Source organism: Lontra canadensis, unplaced genomic scaffold (assembly GCF_010015895.1).
Source record: "Lontra canadensis isolate GAN:19392208 unplaced genomic scaffold, GSC_riverotter_1.0 scaffold18, whole genome shotgun sequence".
Lineage (NCBI taxonomy): Eukaryota > Metazoa > Chordata > Mammalia > Carnivora > Mustelidae > Lontra > Lontra canadensis.
This window is the reverse complement of record NW_022631012.1, coordinates 5,256,081-5,280,669: the sequence shown is the minus strand read 5'-3', so window position 1 is coordinate 5,280,669 and position 24,589 is coordinate 5,256,081. Positions and strand designations below refer to the sequence as shown.

At 34.2% G+C, this 24,589-nt stretch overlaps 1 protein-coding gene and 1 pseudogene across 4 annotated transcripts in view; one reads left to right on the top strand and one right to left on the bottom strand.

The window, feature by feature from the left end:
• The window catches only part of KANSL1L (KAT8 regulatory NSL complex subunit 1 like), a 139,055-nt gene that overhangs the window by 79,830 nt on the left and 34,636 nt on the right, over positions 1-24,589 (bottom strand). For all 4 annotated transcript variants that reach the window (XM_032859902.1, XM_032859903.1, XM_032859901.1 and 1 more), the window contains exons 3-5: positions 20,399-20,540; positions 11,901-12,098; positions 7,753-7,874 (exon numbers count right to left, since the gene is read on the bottom strand). In XM_032859902.1, the coding sequence (XP_032715793.1) occupies positions 7,753-7,874; positions 11,901-12,098; positions 20,399-20,540 (462 nt within the window). The remainder of the gene's footprint in view (positions 1-7,752; positions 7,875-11,900; positions 12,099-20,398; positions 20,541-24,589) is intronic.
• Positions 23,061-23,529, top strand: LOC116869069 (annotated as a pseudogene).

Here is a 24,589-nt window from a genome sequence, read left to right as displayed (position 1 = left end):
AGCACAAGTAGGGGAGCGGCAGGCAGAGGGAGAAGCAGGGTCCCCACTAAAAAGAAAGCCCAGTGTGGGACTTGGTCCCAGGACCCCAGGATCATGACCTGCGCCAATGGCAGACGCTTAACTGACTGAGCCACCCAGACATCCCTTAAAATCCTCATCATAACTCAGGCCATTTGGAAGCACTTTTTTTTTTTTTTTAATTAAGAACAGTTCTAAATCAGTAACTAGTATAATGCCATAAAATGAAAGAAATAAGAATGCCTACAATTTTAATACACATACTTAAAATATACAGTTTTAACATACATAGTATGTCCTTACATAAAAATATCAGTGGTTAACATTATTAGGCTGTTTCTTATATGCCAGGCATTGTTATAAGAGTTCTGTATATACTGTCTTATTTACACTTCTCATATAATCATATACTACTCTCAATATCTGATATGTTTACTATAAGATATACTTAACTCTCAATGATCTGTTTTGTGGCATACTACATTTTAACATGTACTTTTTAAGAAAGTATGATTGTAAAAATTGGGTAAGAGTGGAAACTGAGTCATTGCCAAATGTTGGTTAAGACTTGGTAAAATTTTGGGGCACCTGGGTGGCTCAGTGGGTTAAAGCCTCTGCCTTCAGCTCAGGTCATGATCCCAGGGTCCTGCGATCAAGCCCCGCATTGGGCTCTCTCCTCAGCAAAGAGCCTGCTTCCCCCTCTGTCTCTCTCTGCTTGCTCTTCTGCCTGTTTGTGATCTCTGTTAAATAAACAAATACAATCTTTAAAAAAAAAAAAAAGAGTTGATAAAATTTTGGAGCAAAGAGAATATAAATATTTAGACACCACAATGACTTTTAAGAACTATAAGGTAAATATATATCCTTTATCACAGCAAATTACCAAATTTCCTATCACTTTCCTATCCTGTCATTACCTTTACTTCAAAAGGTGAATATACCTATTGTCTGTATCTATATTCTGTAACTTCCTACTATTATACTGCTATTATTAGGTCTAACATTTGTACTGGTTTACACATCTCAGCTAAGTATGCAATTCAAAATTCACAAGCACATGTAAGAGTACTTTTCAGATCAGAGGAGACATTTTACACTACAGCTATAGGTCCTTGTCTTTAGCCAGTCTTCATGTGCTTCCCACACGTATGAACGCTTTCATTGAAAAAGACGGAACCGACACCCTAGATTAAGACAGATTTGACAGATAAAGAAAAGGGCCAGGGTTCTAATATCGAAAACTAGGTCATTTTTTATCACTAAATTTTAAAGTAACATGTTGAAGTAACAATTGTTTCCCTTTCAACAAATTAAATATATTCCTCTTCCTGTCTTAAAATTTTGATATCCTATGTTTATTATTTAAACAGTGTGCAACTAGTCAAATTTTGCTCAGAGGTTTAGGATAATAATGCCATTTATGTATTTTTTTTCCAAACCTATAGTGGCCGCTGTTCACCCTTTTGCACAAAATTTGAGCCCCATTTTTCTGAACTTTTTGATTGTAAAATATCAGATACCTATAAATAAGTCCATAAAATGTCTATATGATGTTTAACTTGTAAATATGAAGTAATGCTTCTTCTACTCTTCCACTGTCCCATAATCATCATTCAGGCCAAGAAATGGAATATTACTGGCACCTATGAAGCCTCCTCCCTACCATGTGGACCTCCTCTTCATATTTAACATAGAACGATAAAAAGTTAAATCACAATCAGTACTTTTACCAGTGTCCTGAATAACTAAAGGACTTGAGAACAATTTAAAACCATTTACCTTCCTCCTGACATGTGTACTATTGTTGCCATGGGGTTTTTTTTTAATAGCCCCGCTAGACATGTTTTACTATTTGTTTACATATATCCATATTATTATTTACTATTTCATTTGTCCTTAGTTCCTTCTTGCATCTTAAATGACTCATCTAGGATCCTCACTTTCCATTGCTTGAAACAGACCCTTTATGGTTATCATTATAATTAGAGTCTACCAGTGACCTACTCCTTAGTTTTGATTTGTCTAAAGACAGACTTTGAAGAGGTTTTCTCTGGGTATAGAATTTCTAGGCAGTTATTTCCTTTCAACACACTGAAGATACCATTCCACTGTACTGTGGCTCTCATTACTACTCTTGAGAAGTCAGCTGTTAATCAAACTGTTCCGGTGATGTCTTCTTCCTTCTCCACCACTGCTATTGCTTTTAGATGTTCCATTTGTCTTTGTTCCAACACCCCACCCAGCACCCCCACCACCCAACCATTTCCTGTTTCTAGGGAGTTTTTCATTTGTCCTGCTTAAGAATCTGTATCTGGCTTCCTGAATTTGGTGTCTCTCATCAGATTGGGTAATTTTTCAGCCAATCTCTCTTCAAATATTGCTTCTGTTCCATTCTCTAGCTTCATTCAGGTCTCCAGTTAAGTCTTATGTTAGACCTGCTCAGTATGTTCTCAAATTTTTAAATTACTCTTATTTATTTTCCATAGTTTTATTTCTTTACCTACAATCTGGAACTTTTCTTCTAATCTAGCTTCTTGTTACATGTTCTCTCTTCAATTGTGTCAATGTTGCCAAACTCACTTAATGTCAGTATTTTTTCAGAAATTTTATTTGGACCTTTTTCAAATGTGCTATGTAACTTTTACAGTTTCTTCCCTGCAATATTTTCAAGCCTACCTTTTATTTCTAAAATCAAATTAAGCACCATTTTAAAAAAATAATCAGTGTTTGATAATTCTAATATCTGAAAACTTTGTGATCTCTTTTTGCTATTATTTTCTTTTTATTCTTACTCTTATTGCTCTCTCATACATCTGATTACATTTAACTGTGTGCTGATCACTGCCTTGAAAAACTATTCCTGAGAATTTCCAGGAGCTAAGAAAGATGATGCCTTCCTCCAGAGAGAAGCTACACTTGCCTCTGCCATCTACCTTATAGTATCACCTATTCCAAAACCATTTTACACTAGGGATTCCTTGGATGACCCATTAATGCAAATTTGAACTGAAAATCCATGTGAAAGTCCCCACCATGGTCAGGCTATCTCAAAGATAAATAGGTTTTGTTTTCTTTTGTTTCTGCTCTGCTCAGCACCAAGGCAGCTTTCCCCATGGTGCCCTACATGGGGAAGGGAAACAGTTTTCCTTCTGATTTACATTTATTCTAAGGCTGTCACCCATGGAGGAGGATTTCATTTCATCTCCCTACCACAGACAGTATTTTGATTTATTTCAGCTTTATCTTCTTCTAACCTCACAACCTATTAAAACTTCATTTGATTTTTGATTTGGCTTGATTTCTCTTTCTTTTCCCACAAAGCTATTAAAAACCAACTTAATTTTGTCAGAATTTGGCCTCAGACAAACACAGATGCTGCGTTTTGCTTACTTTTCTGGTTTCTTGCTTTTTCTTAGCTTTTGGCTTAGAAATATCATTAATATTCACTAATTTCTTATTTTCAAAATAAAAAATAAAGTATTCTTATTCAATCCAGCAATTCCACTTCTGAGCATATGTCAAAAAAATTAAAAGCAAGGACTCAAACAAAAAGAAAAAAAAAGGATTCAAATAGATATTTGTATACTCATGTTCACAGCAGCATTATTCCCAATAGCCAAAAGGTAGCTATTCCTACGTTGACCCAGGGATCAATGACTAAACAAAATTTGGTCTACACATAGAATGGAATATTATTCAATCTTCAGAAGGGAATGTTGATACATGCTATAATGGATGAACCTTGATGACATTATGCTAAGTGAAATAAACCACTCACAAAAGGACAAATACTGTATGATTTTGGTTATAGGAGATGCCTAGCGTAGTCAAATCCATAGAGACACAAAGTGGATTGGTGGTTGCCAAGGAATGCGAAGAAGGAAGAATGGGTCCTTATTGTTTAACGGGTATGGAGTTTCAGTTTAGGAAGATGAAAACAGTTCTGGAGATGGATAATGGTGATCGTTGCACAACAACGTGAATGTGACTGTTGCATAACAATGTGAATATACTTAATGCACTAAACATAAAAATGGTTAAAACAGTAAATTCTGTATTATGTACATTTTATCAGGATTTTAAAAGTTCTTATTCAAATGATTAATTTCCCTACCTTCACTTTTACTTAAATACATAAAATGAACAGTATTTTTGTGCTTAATGGGACATCTTCAGAAAGTGTCTTCTGATTGAGGGTCGAGTTTGAATAACATTAAGTAAGCCCTTAGTCTTGAAAACCTCTGATTCTTAAAGATGTTTTCTTCATATATAATTACATGTGAAGAAAAAAATAAAAACGATGTTGGAAAAACACAAAGAAATAAAATTGGGCCTTATTTAACATTTTATTCCCAGGAGCAAAAGGCTCATAAATAGATAAATTTCACCTTCCTTCAGTACAGATATTTTTAAACCAAAACTTTTTCGTTATTACTATAAAATCTTGTTTCCATGTAATTTTCAAAATCTATGGTAATATTCTCAAATGTGAGTACTATAAAATAATCTATTAAATTTACAGAATTTCACTATTAGGTACTTGTTTATTTTATAAAAAGTTCAATTAGAGAATACTTTAAAATTCTTAGTTTTACAAATATCAATTATATTGCATTTTTTGCAATATAGTTAAGAGGTTAAAAAAAAAAAACTTAGAAACCACAAAACATCATTCTCCAGGGGTAGGCTATTTCATGTTACAAAAAAAAGGAGGAAAAGGAAGGGAAATGAAGGGAAGAGAGAATGTTTGACCAGTCGATGTCTATCCAAACCTTTATCTAACTCCTACAGCTTCCTTTCCCACTCCTAACTTGCCAACAACCACTTATAAACAACTTTATCTACACCCATCTTAACCTCTGTGATGCCACTCTAAAGGAACAAGTGTATTTCCACCTTATATAAAATCCCCCATAACTTTATGATATATATTTCATTTACCATCTCTAGCTCTTTCCCTTCATTTTAATAAAGATACTTACATTTCTTCTATTTTAAAAAGAAAAATCTTTCTTGACCTTGTACATCCATTTCATTATAGCCTTTACAGTCAGCAACTTTTAAAGTGTAATCTTGACTCCTTCTCTCTACTTCATGTCCAGTTCTCTTATCAGCCCACTCTATCCCTCTCCATCATACCACTACACTGCTTGCGCTACGGTCTCAATTTATAACTGGCAAAACCAAGAGACATTTTTCAGACCTTCCTTTAGCATCTGACACAACCACCACAAATCCTCAAAATTTTCTACGTTTCCTTCAAAGTTATTACTCTCTTATCTTCAAAATATTCCAGTTTCTATGTTCCCAGTTAAATAGATTTGTATATTATAGTATATATCATCATAAAGAGAATTTTTACAAAAATTTTAATGAAACTAGAAGTATCCCACAGTTTGTGGTAACAAAGCACTTCAAAATAATTATTAAACTTAAAGCTAAATCAAATATTTTAAACAAAAACCCTAATATTCTAAATTTGCTCACCTTTTTTGGTGGGGGGGGGGTGGTTTGAACAGAGGGAGAGAGAGAAAATCTTAAGCATGCTCCATGCCCAGCAATGAGCCTGAGGCAGGGCTTGAGCTCATTACCTCAAGACCCTGAGGATAATGACTGGAGCTGAAAGCAAGAGTCAGATGCTGAACTGACTCACCACCTGGGCACCCTGCTCACCTTCTCTTTGATGAAAGGTAGCTAATTACATTTTCTAGCAAATGCTAGAAAATGAAATCTTTTCTTCAAGAGAAATATATTTTGACAACAAATGTGAAAATGCTTTTTGAAAAAAAAATGCTTTTCAAAAGGAAAAAAGCATTTATATAAAAAGCATTCTGAAAACATGTTGATTACTGCCAAAAATAAATAAATTAGTAAAATTAATTAAAACACATATCAGAATACTTCAAAAATTTGGAGAACAAATTTTTATCTCATCTATCAAAGAATTTAAGTAGGTTTTAAACTTGTTATAAACATTTTTTTTCCTAATTTCCCTCATAACCCCCTGTTACAAACTTTCAAAAATAAACCTTCCAGTTAATTTGTAGGAACAAATACCTGACATCAGGAAAGATGGCAATTACTAGCAGATTTCAAGAAGAACCTGTGAACTACTAGTAAACAGAATTGAAAAAGGTTCATGTTAGGTAAATAAAGCAAATGTTAACATCTCTTTCATTTGGAAGCATGGATCTTTATGGGTATCTTTTCAACTATGAAAGTCAATAAAATCAGATATTCAAATAACTGTCCACAATTCCTTTATTATTATACATTCTAAATAATATTTCACCTATGAGACTGCAGGCTAGTTAAAAGTGGAGACTTGTCTTCATCTTTGTAACCTAGTATTTTGACTATGTGACATACAGCAAATAGATATGCAATAAATACTGTGCGAATAACCAAAAATATAGGCAAGTACACTAAAATGATAACCTACACAGATACACACACACTTATGTATGTAACAGTGTAACGCCTGGTTAGGTAAACAAAACGTTACCTAAAATCGGCTTGACTCAAATCACGATGTTTCCACACCAATTTAATGGTGTTTAAGGGCTAACTTGTAATTTATGACTTCCTTTTTTTAAATTATGATTTTCTTAATCAGCATATGTTCTCCTAAATGAAGATATCAGAGTTGCGCTATACAATATGTGAGGATCTTTGCTTTCAAAGTGAATCATCGGTGATACAAGGAATGAATATATAAAATCAATAAACAGGAAAACAAAACCAACAGAACTTCTTCTGTGACAGATTGTGAATAAATGACCCAGCACAAATGAAACAGTGGAAATTTTAAAAATTAGATTTTCAAAATAACAAATTAGAACTAAAACCCAAGTAACAGTATATTTATTTTAGGACTCAGTTTATATCTACTAATCTCGTGAAGAATGTGATAGCTACTTAACATAATTTTCGCCATGGTATACATTTTCCTTTCATGCTATAGTAAACAAAATTTAACAATAAATCATATAATTATTAATATAAATATTCCCCATTGCTAAATTACATTAGTCTTCCATGGTAGGTAAAGAGGCCCACATTCCAATTTTATTTGAAAAAAATTAAACATATTCTGTATCTTTAATTCTAACTGAATCTTTAAAATAGAAAAATAAACAAAATAAAAGAACACAAAGCTGTTCACAAAAAAGGAATTAGGATACCATTTATATGCGTGTGTGTATTCACTGATATGATAAATTGCTAAAGGTTATAGTAATTACTAATTATATTCAGAGAAAAATTTTATCTTATAAAAGCTGAGATACAAAATGATTAAGTGAAACTAAAGCTGAATTTTATGGATGATATTTACCAGTCTTCTCTGCCCAAGCTATATCTAGAGTCTTTTTTTCTTAAAATGTATTAAAAGAGCAATATGGAGTTAAAGAACAGGAAACGTACAAAATGGAAGGTATGTTAAAAAATCAATACTTCTGTAGCAAATGGTATCACTATTTTTCTTTTTTCAGAAACATTTTATATCCTGGAAAACACTCTTTCCCATTCTCAAGTTTATAGTTACATTAATTATATATGTTTGATGATATCTAAAAATGTTTCATGACCTACTGATTGTACTCTAACAGTGCTTAAGGAAGAAGAAAAAAGCAACTATACTATTTAAAAGATCAAATAAATAAATAAATAAACAAATAAAACAAAACAAAACAAAGCCAAATTTAGAAGCCAAACTATCCCACTGATACCTACCTCCTGGAAATTCCATTAGCCAGACATTTATGGCTACAGGATTTGGAGGATAGGGGTGATGAAGTTGGGGACAAGTTGAGAGGGGCAATCAAACTGTTGATGATCTCAGTCAACTGTGCACTCTGCAAGAAAAATATTAACTTTTTACTACTGCTAAGCAAGAAATTTGAGTTAGTTCTCACACCGTTAGCAAATGTTTATGTTTTAGTCAATATTTTAATCTACAAAGATGATTTATACTACTACTAATTTTTCCACTTATTATAAATAAATCTACATTTTAAAGTACTCTTCCTTTTCTATATCCGTTTTTATTACAGTTTCTTTATCTACGCATCCTATCATCTTAAAACATTTGAATTTAGCTAACAGCATCTACATAATATTTTCTTTAAGGCAGCTAAGTTAATAACAATAAAATCATAGCTATAATTTACTGCCTACTATATGCCAGGCACTACACAAAGCACTAAACATAGATAATTTCTAATCTTTATAACCAACCTGCAAAGTAGTTAGTATTAGAACTACTGGTATTTCTATTATTAAAATCAATTACAGCAGAGGAAATTGAAGCCAAAAAAGATTAAGTAGCTTGAATAAGGATTATAAAGTTGGTAAGAAATGGAGCTAGGATTCAAATTCAGACTTGAATCCAATGTCACGCTGTTTCTCAGTATTTTTCCTAACTCAAAAATATCAGGTTTGTTTAGGTACTCAAATTTCAATTGATCCTTATTCCAAACTTAAATATACATAATATATTTGTACATAAATATATTATATATATTTGTACATAAATATATTATATAGAATTAATACATAATAAATAATAAATTTATAAAATTATTCTCAAAACAATAACCTACAATAATTATAATAAGCATAGCCTTATCACTGGAAACAGTATGTTTCTACAAAAGAATGACAATTATTTTCATTACACACATAGTCTATGTTTATTATACAAAAAAGGGCAAATATTAAAAGGCTCAAAAAAGGAAAAGAAAATCACGTGTATTCATATTACACAGAGAAATACTACTGCTAATATCTTAGTATACAACCATCCCTCTAGACTAAGTTTTTTTGAGTCTGTGCAAGCATGAGTGCATACAAAATGCATCTACACACGTACACCTACACAAGTACAAGCGTACGTGCACACACACAATTTTAATTAAATCATGTCACATAAATTTTCTATGACCTGGTTTTCTCACTTAATAATGTATGATTTTATTTTTTTAATATGTAGTCCTATTTCACCATTTTTATTAATTGAAAGATATTCCATTAGAAAATAGAGGGGTATATGAAATAATTATTTTTAAAATTTTCATTTATATGAAAATAATATGCTATTAGAAATAATGAGATAATAATTAGTAAATCTAATATTTGAATTCTTCAAAGTCTTGAAAAAGACCCTGAAATGTTTTCACCATTTACTTTCTTGAAAAATAATACATACCTAATGACTTCATTTTAAAAATGATTACTCATTTTTAGATTAAAGATCATTTTCAAAATCAATACAAATAGATTCTTGATAAACTTAGTAAGCACTCATTATTAGTCATACAAAGAAATTTATAAAGTATCTCATATTTTTCAGTCTGAAACACTGATAGAGTCTTCTCATTGTTCCACTGACAAAAATACCATTAAAAATCTTCTAACCCCCCTGAGGTAACTGGTTAAGTATGTGTGAATAATTGGTCCAGAAGAACAGCCTAGCCACCAACCAATCCAGCCCAATAAAACCTCAAATATCTGAGTCCATGTTTGGCCTAAGAAAATCAGAGTAAAAATGAGAAAAAAGTAAATTAGGACAGGAGTAATTTAAACTTTGAAAGCAAAAACTATCAAACTTGAAAGTTAAAACACTTACTAGCTACTGGATAACAAGGTTTTAAATGTAAACACACCCATGTGAAACTTTTTTCAAATTACCTAAAGTTCTAAAAGAAAGTCACCTTTTAATTTCTGAACAAAATACATTATCTGATAATATAAGTCTACATTAATACTATAAATCAATGTTATTTTTTAAAACTGGTACCATTATATAACTCAACAGTGCCTTTATATTTTAATTATCAACTCTTTAATTGCTTTTGAGATACATAAATAAGTTTTGTTTGGTAAATAAAACATTGCCCTAACAAAATTAACTTAATCAAATCATTCAATACTTGATCTGTTCTCAAGGTCCACTAAGATCAGTGAACAACAGTTACATACCAACAGGTTATCTTAAGAAAAATATGTGTAATATCAAGCCTGCTAACCCTGACACTTAATTCTCAACCCTCTTCAGCAAGTATTTGAAAACAATGTTTTTAATTGGCCTATAAAAACATTACTAGCATATGCTACAAGAGCAAATGACCTGTTCATAGGCAATTTAATAATGACCTCTACAAGAGATTGCTGCAGTCCCTTTCTTATCCTTTTGCTCTACACTTCCTATATCCAGACCCATTGCCAGTGTTCTCACAAGTCCTGGTTCCCTTCTCTTTCAAAGCCTCTAGCACTCCTGTCAACAATGGGACCAAAAATAAACATAATACCCAGGGCCAACTTCATGGGGAAACAACCTGAGCAGTTGCACAGGGCTGCCCTCAGAAGGATCCCATGATTGGTTAATGCCCTGCTGTCACTGACTTAAATCTCTTCAAAATTGTTTTTAACAAAGAGCTATGTAATTTCATTTTGCACTGGACCCTGGAAATTAGCCAGTTCCGATGTTAACTCAGGTCTAATAAAACAAATTGTTGCTACCAAGGAGAAAGAAAGAATATAAAAAATCTCTCTCCAAAGGATAAGCAGTGACCTACAGGTAAAGAAAACAGAAGACCTGACTGACCAAGCAAATACATTTTTCTGGAGTGTGAAACATGGCCAAACTCAAAGGGTGGTGAAAAGAGAGGGAAGTGGGAACATAACCAACAATATTTTTTTTTTTAAAGATTTTATTTATTTATTTGATAGATCACAAGCAGGCAGAGAGGCAGGCAGAGAGAGAGGAGGAAGCAGGCTCCCTGCTGAGCAGAGAGCCCGATGCGGGGCTCGATCCCAGGACTCCAAGATCATGACCTGAGCCGAAGGCAGCGGCTTAACCCACTGAGCCACCCAGGTGCCCCATAACCAACACTATTTAAAACACCACTTATATGGTAAAGTACATTCCAATTTAACACTAGATAATTTAAAAAGAACTTTCTGGATTATAAAGTATTCATAAAAGTATTTTGATTATGAATTTGTGCAATTATGCAACTAAGAAAAAAACTCTAGGCAACTGTAAATTGAACAAATATGGAGTAAGAGGTATTGCACCATACTTTGACTTACCAGGAATAAAACAGTAGTAGCCTGGTACTAATTTCACAATATATGACAGAAAAACCTAGAAAAATTAGATGTGAGCAAGCATGAATCCACCTTACTCACTGAAACAAGGGAACTATGTAGCTGTGATCCCAACTAGGTATACTTCAGCAGATTTAGATTGGTTGTAAGGTAACAAACTCTTATAAAGCCAGCTTTGTTCAAGAGCCACCAAAATCTAAATAAAAATAAATGGTGTGATTTCAAAGGACAGACAGAGGACAGAGTAATTAAACTTCTGGAGTCATCCATAATTGAATTTCAATATTAGGAAAAGCTTTAGAATCAAAATAATTTGTTAGGGGCTTAGTCGCCATTTATTTACATGAACTTTTTTAACAAAAAGAATTCATATTCTGATCTCTTTCACTAAAAATCTCTATCAATAAACTGATCAATTCTATTAATTTATAAGTAGATTCAGATCTATTAAATGGTATCACTGTTCTTTCTTCATGAAAAAAAGTCCAATGATGAACAATTTTGCTTGAAAAAAGATATTCTAATCCTAGTACAAATGAGTTATCATCCTATGGCTGTGTACCAATATTTTATATATTTAAATAATCTTAATTATATCAATGTTATAAGAAAGACTCATCATATACTACAAATTTTAATTGCATGTAATGTAAAATGGGAAACCTTAATAACGAATATCCCAAGCAGACGCACAGGTTTATTTGAATAGTTTATTAAATGAATAAAACTCATTTCATGCCACTCATATCTTAACTCTTCCATCATATTACCTGCTTTTCTATATTGCGAAGAAGAAGTGTTGGGCTACTTGGTGACATTTCAAAATCTTGTTCTGGTAAAGGATCTGGAATCTCCTGGGGAATCTGGGGATTCCCTGTAGTATGTAATGAAGCCGCCTGGTCAGAAAATTGTATTTGTTTCTTCAAAATGTCTTTTGGAAGTTGACATTCTTCTAGGATCACTATCCCCTAGGCAAACAGCAATTAAAAGATGAAATTAAAATAAATTGACTGCTAAATCAACTTTAACATTACAATGCACTTGAAACCACGTTTCTTATGACCTGAAAGTAGAGTCTAACTGTAAAAAATTGGCTGATTTAAAACATGTGTGGCTAAAGCAACATGTATGTCTGATGGGTTAGGCTTGTAAAATATTGCCATGCATTGTATATATGAAGTTATTTTTCTTCTTTTTTTTTTTAATTTATTTATTTGACAGACAGAGATCACAAGTAGGCAGAGAAGCAGACAGAAAGAGAGGAGGAAGCAGGCTCCCTGCTGAGCAGAGAGCCCGATGCGGGGCTCGATCCCAGGACCCTGTGATCATGACCTGAGCTGAAGGCAGAGGCTTTAACCCACTGAGCCACCCAGGTGCCCCTGTTATTTTTCTTCCTATTGGCTTTAGTTATTAGCAGCAAAAGCGTGATACATTTTTTTAAAGATTTTATTTATTTATTTGACAGAGATAAAAAGAGCACAAGTAGGCAGAACAGCAGGCAGAGGGAGAGGGAGAAGCAGGCTCCCCGCGGAGCAGGGAGCGCGATATGGGGCTCAATCCCAAGACCCGGGGACCAAGACCCGAGCCGCAGGCAGCCATCCAAACGACTGAGCCTTCCAGGCACCCCAAGCATGATACATTTAAAATCAAGGCTTATATGCAGAATATGAACACTTCACACTGAAATTTAGAACACTTCCTCATATAATCTTCAGATATTTTGGTCACTAGCATTTCCATTTGAGTACTCCCAGTTTCATAAATTAAAATACCAAACTTACAGACATCCAAACACCATTCTGACTTTATATAAACTGCTTTCAGAGTACTCTTAGTAGTCCAACTCTGTTGCTGCCAGCCAGCAACCATGAGCAGGACTGCACTATTGAGAAAAAGTATTCTGTAGGCCAGTTAAATTGTTGCTTATAAGGTAGATGAGTTAATAACAAAAGACACAAGTTTTCACCTGTGATGGGGTATTTTCTTAAATGTAGAGGAAAGAGCTGGGATCTAGCTGCCTCTGCCCTCCCTGCCTACCATTCGCGCGCACACACACACACACACACACACACACACACAAACTGGCTTGCTAAATACTCTCCCATATTCCCCAGATTCTTCATTCCAACTGTTCTTACCCTTACGTCTCTCAATGGCAATGAAGACAGAAGAGAAAGGAAGAAGAAGAATGCACAGATATGATCTTAACAGTTTATCAGTTCTTACAGTAAAACTTTTTTCCCTCTCTATCCTTTATACCACTTGTGTATACGCATGCACAGACACACACACACACACACAGAGTTATTTAGCAAAATGCCAATAAACTCCTAATAGGCTAGTTGGAAAGGCATTAAATGCCTATGTGGCTAAAATATAATATTCCTGTAATGAAAAAGTGACTAAAACATTAATATAAATGCACAGTATTTTAAGACGAGTCAAATTTAAAAACTGGTATGGGCCAGCTTATATCATATTTAAGTGCTGTTTATAGGATGGGAACTGCCTATAAATTATGTTATAGATGAGTAGTTTTAATTTATACTATAATTTGGAGAATATATCACTTTAGCATGAACATATTCAGGTATGGTGTCAAACATTATTTTGTAGTAATATATTACTACAAAAGTAATATAGTAAAAGTAATGAATAAGGTATTATTATTGCTTTTATTATTATTTTCACCTACATTTATAACAGTGCTAGTAACTTTTACAGAAAGAAGGAGATCCAACTGTTGATCCCATCTCAATAACTATTTCCTAGAATGCATAAATATGGCTGCCAAGAAATCTGAAGAAATACATTTTTTTTAAATTTTTGTTTTATTTGATATTTTAAAAGTTAAAGTAGACTTGGGGCACCTGAGTGGCATAGTCTATTAAGCGTCTGACTCTTGGTTTTGGCTTAGGTTGTGATCTAAGGGTCATGAGATCAAGTTCCATGTCTGGCTCTGCTTAAGACTCTTTCTCCCTCTCCCTTGGCCTCTCCTACTCGTGCTCTCTCAAATAAATAAATATTTTTTTAAAAGTTGGGACTTGTTAGATATAGTATCATCAATCTCAAAAGCTTTTGAAAGTATCTGAAATGTCCATTCAAAACATGTACAAGTGTCTCACTAGATTTTTAAACAGTATCTGCTTGCAAAATAAATGTAAGTTTTCATCATATCAATTTAGCTGTGATTCCCATTGATTTGATTACAGTTTATTTTATGGGACAGGCTGCTATGAATTAGCCTGGTTTTACAACCCTTACTAATAGTCTTGTACATACCAAAAAAACTGATTCAGAATTTCAAAAGGTCAATTTTCAAACCTTTAGAATACTGTATTTTTTAGAAGTAGGGGTCTGCTATAGTTAGTTCAATGCAAAGTAATATTTGAAAAAACTGAATTAGGAAGACATTCATAATCAAGTTCATAATCTATTTTTTTCCCTAAATTGTTACCCTTGATAAAACTCTCACAAATGGCCAAGAACAGAGTAAAAAGGGGAAAAGATTAAATCCTTTAAAGACACTACAGAGACAGTTTCAGTTCTTAAAAACCAAGAAAAGAATACATTCGTGTTGGGTCACCACGATGTACACTTAAACATCTTACAATTTTGTCAGTCATACCTGAATAAAGCTGAATTTAAAAAAAAAAAAAACGCTCAGAAAAAGAATAGTCTAATCATAGATAAGGTAAATAACAAAGATGTGAAAATTTTTTAGTAAGATGAGTTGCAATAACTGAGACAAATGAAAGCTCTAGCGTAAGATGAAAGCAAGTCAACTGCTCCAGAGAAGAAAATTGTTCCTGATTATAACACTAAACAGATCCTTATCCCACTCCCAGGTCTTCATAGAGAAGACATGGTATTAAAAAAATAATGACCTCAGCAATACCTTCAGTATTTATATAAAGTCACCAAAGCTAATTTTTTAAAAAAATTTAAATGAGACACCCATGGGTAGCTCAGTCACTTAAGAGTCTGCCTTTGGCTCAGGTCATGATCCCAGGGACCAGGGATCAAGTACTACATTGGGCTGCTTGCTCAGCAGGGAGCCTGCTTCTCCTTCTGCCTGCTGCTCCCTTCCCCCAAACCCCCCAACCCCATGCTTGTGCTCATGCGCTCTCTCTCTGATAAATAACTAAAGTATTAAATTTTAAAAAAAAAATTAAATGAAAAATTTCAAATGCACAAAATTACAATTTAAAATGTAGAAGACCCTATCACAAGATAACAAAAGAAATCTAAGAGAAACCACTTAATATGGGATATTGAGAAGGATAGCCAGCTTCTCAACCAAAAAAATACCACCTATTTTAATATTTTCTGAAAGTGACAAGAGGCTATTGTCTTAGTGAAAGTTGAAACAAAGAAAAGAAGAAACATAGAAGTTGTAATGTGTTGCCAAAATGCTGGAAGAACAAGGAAGAAATGTTGTTAACATGGACTTTCTTTTCTCTAAAATTTTTAGCAAAAGTTAGACCATCCCAGTATGTCAAGAAGGGGCAAATGACAGCTTAAAAACCCAGAATGTGTAGATCTACTTGTAGACTGACTCAGTGTTTCCTGACCAGGGTTACCAACTAGCACTTATTTAAACAGGATACTTACAAAAGAATGTCTCTCGACCTCTTTCCCTTCTCTGTATTTCAAATTTAACTGAGAAGAAAGGATTTTTTAAAAATTTTCAAGATAAGTTAAATAGGTCCTTCAAGAGAATGTTAACTACACTTCTCAATTTTTTAATTACAATAACTCAAGAAGACAGAAGAGCAAAGAAAATGTTATTTTCTCTATTCAGTATTATAGTTCAACTAAACTGCACATAACTAAGCAATTAAACATCTTGATTAATTCCCAAGAAATGTAAGGAGAAGCTACTAAAATAAATACTGTAAAGACATTTTCCATAAAGTAAACATAATGTGATTTTTAAGAAAACAGAAGGCCAGATACACATCTAGCCTGAACCAAGAAAAATGTAAGGCCATATAAATTATTACTGAGAAGTTTAGATTTCTTTCCTAAAAATAATTCCCCTAGATATTGTGTAAACATATGAACTTTTAAAAATGTTTCTGAAAGTACATAGCACTGTTTAGAACACACGGGTCATAAAATATGAACCAGACTGTGTAGATTCAAGTATAAAACTTAGTCATCAATTTAACTAGGAATCCACTTTCTTGGAAATTTCCAAACTGTTTTAAATTTGACTTTTTTTGAGAACTCTATTTACTATAAAAATGCTCATGATATTATATCCTTTAAAGTAAATGATCAGAGAGGAGAAATTATCTGGTGATCCTGAAAGAACTGGGAAATCACTACAACTGAAGCCTTCAATGAAGACAGCTAAAAATGAGAAACAGGGGATGCCTAGGTGGCTCAGTGGGTTAAAGCCTCCGCCTTCGGCTCAGGTCATGCATGATCCCAGGGTCCTGGGATCAAGCCCCACATCGGGCTCTCTGCTCAGCAGGGAGCCTGCTTCAACTTCCTCTCTCTCTGCCTGCCTCTCTGCCTACTTGTGATCTCTGTCTGTCAAATAAATAAATAAAATCTTAAAAAAAAAAAGAGAAACAGTAACTACTTCCATCAGAAAATTATTCTTGAGCAGAGTTCCCCCAAATCCAACAGACAAAACAGGTTAAGCCTAAGGTTTTATGACTATTCTTCTATCCATCCTCCTACACACACCACCACCAAATTCTACAATTCATTCCTTCCCAGTTTCCTCTTCCATCCTTACACAACTCATACTTTCCACTCCTTTGAATACCATTCTACTTTGTCACTCCCAAAACACATTATGTTGTTTCATGTCTTCAAACCTTCAAGGAATGCCCTTTTCCAGCTCCACTGGTTCATCAAGCAAACCATTATTTATCTTCCAAAATTACACTGAGGTATCACCTCTTTTTCTGATGCTTTCTTGGAACAGCTAATCCCTAAAATAAGACTTATGTATTCTCTCTATGCCACTTGTATATCTTATTAAAAAAACATGTATCATTATACCAATTTCATTATATTACAATTAATTATTTACATGGTCTCTCTCTCCTACCAGAATATAAACTCATGCTTGTGCCTAAAAACTTTATTTATGTGCAGACCCTAGGTACTGTTCCGCTAACTACATGGATAACCATATGATTAAGAATGTATTTCAGTAAAAGGTAAACCAAGAGAGAAAAGGCAATGTAGAAGAGACTGCAAACTTCCCAATATCCACTTTCCTCTTCTTTTTACAACAAAACCATACTCCTACTGGAGTTCTAGCTATGCATACAACTTCTCATTATAAGGCTGTATTATTTACCTCTCCCTCCTGAAATATGTGCCTAAACTTGGGCCAGTGAGAGTGACACAAAGTACTACAATTTCCAAATTACCTCCCACCTAAAGACAAACTATTTTGCACTTTTCTCACTTCCCAAGGGCCAGAATGAGGGAATGACTACAACCCTGTTTAACAGTGCAGTCAACATTATCCTAGAGGACAACAAAGGTCCTCTAAGTAAAACACAAGAATAGTAAGCAGATTTTTTTTTAAAGATTTTATTTATTTATTTGAGAGAGAGAGAGAACAAGCAGTGGGGAGGGAAAGCGGGGGGAGAGAAAGAGAGAGAGACAGAGATTGAGAAGCAGACTCCCCACTGAGCAGGGAACCCGGATGCAGGGTCTGATTCCAGGACCCCAGGATCATGACCTGAGCCAAAGAAAGATGTATAACCAACGGAGCCACCCAGGCACCCCAGGAAGCATATTTTTAATAAAATTAGTTAGAAATATAATTACTGACTATAAAAAAGAAGGAACTAGATCGTAGTAGATCTACGCAATGAAAAGTCAGAAAGTATTAGAATCCTGTTAACGCTATTTGAAAATAAGACTGTCTGTAACTAGACTGAATTCCCTCTGAAGGAACACCCTCTTCATCTTTGCATCCCGATATCTACCATATACCTGACATTTTAGTGGGTTTTTCAAAACCAAAGAAAAACATAAATGTGAGGTAAATTTTTTTTAGAATTGTTTTTTCTGAGCTGGCTCTGTAAATGATAGTCCAGAAATAAAAAGAAGCACTAAAAAAAAAATCACAGATTGGGAAAAGTTAAAAACTATTCAATAATTTTATTTAATTTTCTACCATTTATGATATATAATTATATTTTCTGTAAATATATTTAGAGTATCTCTGGAGAAATACACAATAAACTGCTATTGTTAATGCTTTCAAGGGAGAGAACTGGAGGACTAGAGGTAGAAGGGAGAATTGTTTCACAGTATATTTTTTAGTACTTTTTAATTTTCTATCATGTGTATGTAATTCCATTTTTTTCAATTTGTTCTTTAAAAATCACCATTTACCTGACTAGACAATAAGCCTAAATAAATTCTGACCATTGGTGCAGAAAGAAAAAAGAAAGAAAGAATTAGAATCCATGTTTTAAGTAATAAATAATATAAAAATATTGAATACTTTTTAATCATTGTTAGGATTATTTTTAATTAAGAAGTATATTAAAAATTAGGAGTACGACAAAGAATAAAACTATAATGAATAGCTTCTAAACCAGCAGAGGTAAAAGAAGGAAGCAAATTCTACCAATCCAAAAAGAGAAGTAAAATAACAAGACATAAATAAAAAAGAGGAAAATAAGGGCAAATAAAAAATCAAAACTAATCAGAGTTGATTTTTGAAACTAACTATTCATAGTTTAAAAAGAAATACCTAGAATAATAAAAAATTTTATTTAACAAAAAGCAAGAAGCAAAAAAAAAACTGAAAAATTCACAATGATGGGGGGAAATTTTAACAAATGTGTATCATAAATGGAAAGATCTAGAGGTATAAACATACAGCAGATATATACAATAAAGTCAACAAATTTGACAAAGAATTCTATACTGAACACATACAGAACATGCATTCTTTTCTGTTACATATACTAAAATAATGAAAAGACAAGCTACAAATGAGAGATATGTAATATTTATAACTGACCAAGAATAGTCTCCAAAATTTAAAAAGAATTAACAGACACACTTTTCCACCAACCATAGCCCTCTCCCTGTCCCACTAAAAAGAGTGAATACAAAGGTAGTTAATTCTTAGGCAAAAAACATTTGGTGGGCAATTATATCAAGGCCCAATTCTCAGTACTAAGGAATGATTAAATTAAAACAATAATAAAGTAATATTTCTTACACATTACACTGGAAAAATTAAAAGGTAAAAAATTACTAGATGTTGGCAAGGATGTGTAAAAAAAAAAGAGTGCTCATGCACTGCCAATGGGAATATTAACTATCCAATCACATCAGTAAGTATAGGGAAGATGAAGACAGCCAGGCCTAAGAGCCATCACTCTCAGGCATATACCAAGAACTCTCCATGGCTGACAAAGAAACACAAAAAAAATAGTCATTACCGTATTGTTTTTACTAGCATAAAACTAAACAATGTATATGTCTATCAATAGAAAATAGGAGAAGAGATAAACATTCCATTGTATTCATATAATTCCATCCCATTCATACTGTTAAGTAACATACAGGACCTCTAAAATTTATGTTGAACAAAAACAAGCAAGTCACAAAAGAGTTTGTAGTATATAGGTCATTAATACAGACTGTGAAATAATGGAAAAATAAATACTAGTTTTAGACAGAGACATCTATGTGCCAATAGTTTAAAGACATAAATACCAAAACATGCTGGAATCAAGAGAGTGGCTACAGTGGCATGAGGAAAGAGAATGGGATCAGGAAGGTGTATGCGAGTACCTCAACTGTACAGGTAATGCTTTGTTACTCTAAAAACTAAACCCAAACAGTAAAAATTTAACACTTGATAAATTTGGAGGCGGGTACAAGGTGTTCATTATATTGCTTTCTAGAGCTTTTTACGTGTTTATAATTTTTTTTAAAGCAAAACAAAAACTCTGAGGGGATTCAATAAAATACACTCAGACTTTCTCACATATGTTCAAATAAATGCCATCGAAGTAGAAGTTTATAAAAGTGTACCTAATTTATTTTCATTGGAATCCAATGAAGAAGCTCTGAACTGCTCAAGTGTGATAAAATGATCATAACAAATACAAAGACATTACAATGAAAGCTTCAACGTAAAGCAACTGATATATTAAAAATGGTAATTTATCAGCTATACTTTTATAAAGACTTGTAACAATTACACTGTGTGCAGAGATGAGAAACTAAAACAGTAATTTTTTTTAAAGAATACAAACAATACCTTGGATGCACGAATCTGCTTGTGAACATCCGTTAGTTGCTGGATTTTGTACTCCAGTTCTGAAATCTGGGCTTGAAGCCATGTCCATCGACTGCCAACTCTCGCTCTGTCTACAAGCCACTTCCATTCAGTGCTACAGTTACTGTGAAGGAGACAAACATTGTTAGTCAAAAAACAAAGGCAATCAAGTTTTCACAGACTACTTAAATTCTTTGGCTCCTATCATATAATCCAAATTCCTTTATACAACATCTAATTACATGAAAGAACCTCACATCAACTCTTAGCAAAGAAAAATATTTAACTTATCTATCCCATAAACACTTGTTTTTATTATTACATATCCAGTAATAAGATAATCTCCTCTGCTCCTTAACATTTTATTAATATGCACAAGGGCTGAAATAGGAGTGGGCTAGCAAAAGAAAGGAAACAGTAGTGATACTTCTAACACCATGTAAAAACTGTTACATGAAGCTTCTATATGTAAGCAGAAGTATTAGTCACTTGAACTGTGCTAGATTCAAATAGATGTAATAAACCAGAGTGCTCAATTTTATTATATGCAATTTTTATTCGTTAAAACAGTAGTCACTGGTAGCTAATTAAACACCTAAACTCAATTTAAATATATTATCAAAAAGTATCAAAAATATGGCTGCTCTACCTTTCAAATAAGTATACCAAATATATAGGCTGGGTGGCTCAGTTTGTTACGCGTCTGCCTTCAGCTCTGGTAGTAACCCCAGGATCTTTGGGTTGAGCCCCACATCAGGCTCCCTGATCATCAGGGAGCCAGTTTGTCCCTCTCCCTCTGCCCTGCTTGTGCTCTCTCTCTCGATTAAATAAGTAAAATCTTTAAAAAAAAAAAAAAAGGCGGGGGTGGGGTGGGGTGAGGGATCTCTGGGTGGCTCAGTCAGTTAAGTGTCTGCCTTTGGCCCAGGCCATGATCCCAGGCTGTTGGGATCGAGTCCCATACAGGGATCCTTGACCAGCAAGGAGCCTGCTTCTCCCACTCCCTGCTGCTTCCCTGTTTGTTTGCTTTCTCTGACAAATAAGTTAAAAACTAATAATAATAAAATAGATTTAAAAAATAAACCTGATTCCCAGGATTCACAGCTCAAAGATAAGAATTTATATAGACTTTTCTGTCATGCATTTTTGAAAATAAGGGTTGAAACCTAGCTCCTCTATCTTTTGGCAAGGGTACTATTCTAATCCATAGTTTGTGAGCTAACAAATTAATTACTTTATGAAAATCTAACCACTCCAAATAGAAAAGTTATTTGGAATAACTAATTAAGAGCTTCAGATTACAAAAGAAAACGTGACAGAAATTGAAGGTAAAAATGAAAACCAACAAATGTTTCATGGCAGAACACAAACTTTATGAAAAACTTGCCCCAAAATTACATTTACTGTCAAAACCCATAGAATGTACAATACCAAGAGTGAATCCTCATGTAAAGTATGGACTTTAAGTGGTAACTATTTATCAGTTTAAGTTCATAGATTGTTACAAATGCACTACTTCGGTATGCAGTATAATGATGGGGAGGTTCTATTAGTGTAGGGACAGGGAATATACAGGAACTCTTGCATTTTCTGCTTACTTTTGCTAGGAATCTAAAACTGTCCATTAGTTTTACACATTGAACCATAACTGAATGTCTCCCATACAAACTTTAGCCAGAGAAAACTTATCCTAAAATATAATTTACTGGGGTGCCTCGTGGTTCGGTTGGTAAAGCATGTGACTGTTGATCTTGCGGTTGTGAGTCTGAGCCCCACGTTGGGTCGGGAGAGGACTTAAAAATATTTTTAAAAATAAAATAATAAAAGATCATTTGTTGTGATGAGCACTGAAACTAAACTGCACACCTGAATCACTGAAATGCACACCTGAAATGAGTAATAATACACTGTATGTTAACTGGAATTTAAATAAAAACTTACAGAAATAAAATACAATTTGTCGGAGAAATGGAATAAATTATTATAACTTCACCGTATAGAATATATTTATTATAACAGGATTTTACATTAAATCAACGTCCCTAAGAGTTAATTTTTTTTTTTTATCCATTTGAGAGAGAGAGTGTGTAAGCAGGGTGGAGGGCAGCAAAAGGAGAGGGAGAAGCAGACTCCCTGCTGAGCAGGGAGCCCCATGCAGGACTTGATCCGGGATCCTAGGATCATGACCCAAACTGAAGGCAGATGCTTAACCAATTGAGCCACCCAGGCGCCCCAAGAAATGTTCTTAAGATTCTAATTGCACACAATATGATTGAGGAGACCTTCATATAGCTTAAGAATTCTCTTGGTATTATGTATTCAGTCTATATGTATTATGTTTTATGTATTACGTGCATTATGTATTTGGCTTATAGTCATTATTGTGCTTTTAAATTTGACACATTTTTAAATATTTTCATAGTTATGAAAATAACAAAAGAGAATGCTTATTCAAAATAATATTAAAATGCAGGGGCACTTGGCCAGCTCAGTCAGAGGGGCATGCAACTCTTGATTTAAGATTTTGAGTTCAAGCCCCACGTTGAGTATAAAGATTACTTAAATAAACAAACAAATAAACAAGCTTTAAAAAAAATAATATTAGCTTTTCCTTTTTGTGGCCATTGTTGAAGTGCCAGCAGCCACAATGAAGTTTAACCCCTTTGTGACTTCTGATGAGAGCAAGAACTGTAAAGAGTACTTCAATGCATCTCCCCACATTTGCAGGAAGATTATGTCTTCCTGGCTGAGACAGAAGTACAATGTTCGATCCATCCCCATCCAAAAGGATAAAGTACAGGCTGCGTGAGGATACTACAAAGGTGAACAAATGGGCAAAGCAGTCCAGGTTTACAGGAAGAAATATGTCATCTACCCTGAACAACTATACAAGAAGGCAAAAGGCACAAATGTCCATGTGGGCACTCAGCCTAGCAAGATGGTTATCACTAGACTAAAACTGGACAAAGACTGCAAAAAGATCAAGCCAAATCTCACCAAGCAGGAACGGAAAAGGGCAAATACAGGGAAAAAACAATTGAGAAGATAAGGGAATAAAGTAATCTTATATACAACTTTAAATAAAAACTGTTAAGTGGGTGGGTGGCTCATTTGGTTCAGCCTCCGCCTTCTGCTCAGGTCATGATCCCAGGGTCCTAGGATCAAGCCCTGTGTGGGTTTCCTACTCAGCGGAGGGGGGTGGGTGTCTGCTTCTACTGCTCCCACCCCACCCCGTGCGTGTACACGCTCTCTCTCAAATAAAATCTTTAAATAAATAAAAACCATTAAAATAAAAAAATATTAAAATAGATACTATTATCTATTATTCATAGATAATACTTAATAACACTAACTATCAATCATGAAATTAGTGAGAAAGGCAAGGGCTATGGCACATAGCAGTTGTACAGGTTAATGGTAAAGTGTTGGATTTTATGCAAAAAGGAAGGGGTTTTTTTTGTTTTTTTTTTAAGATTCCATTCATTTATTTGACACACAGAGATAGTGAGTGAGCGAGCATAAGCAGGAGGAGCGGCAGGCAGCACCAGAGGGAGAGGCAGGCTCCCCAGTGAGAAGGGAGCCTGAATGGGGACTTAATCCCAGCACTCCAGGATCACGAAGGCAGCAGCCCAACCAACAAAACCACCCAGGTGCCCCCAAAAAGAAAGTTATTAGCAAGGCAATAAAAAAACCTTTTTTTTTCCCCAAGCACTCTGGTTACTAGGTAGAGAAAGCATTATAGTGGGATATGAGAAGAAATAAGGAAATTGGTTAGGATGCAACTATAGTAATCTGTGTGTGGTACAGATAAGTGTGATCTCCAAATAGTTCATGTGCTATCCTACATTTCCCAGCCTTCTTTGCACTTAGGTTGGAGCCATGTGACTAATTCTGACCAATGCATTATGAGCTAGGGACCTAGTTATTTCCAGTCTCAACCTTCAAAGCCACTAGTGCAGACAGCATCACTACAAGATGTGGGAGGATCAGCCTAAACCACACTGGCTTTTACGTAAGCCACAGCAAACCCTGGCTGTGTTAAACCTCTGAGATTGGCGGGGGGGAGGAGGGGGTGGCCTCAGTGGCTCAGCTGTTTAAGCATCTGCCTTTAGCTGGGGTCAGGATCCAACCTGGCATCAGGCTCCTTGCTCAGCAGGGAGCCTGCTTTTCCCTCTG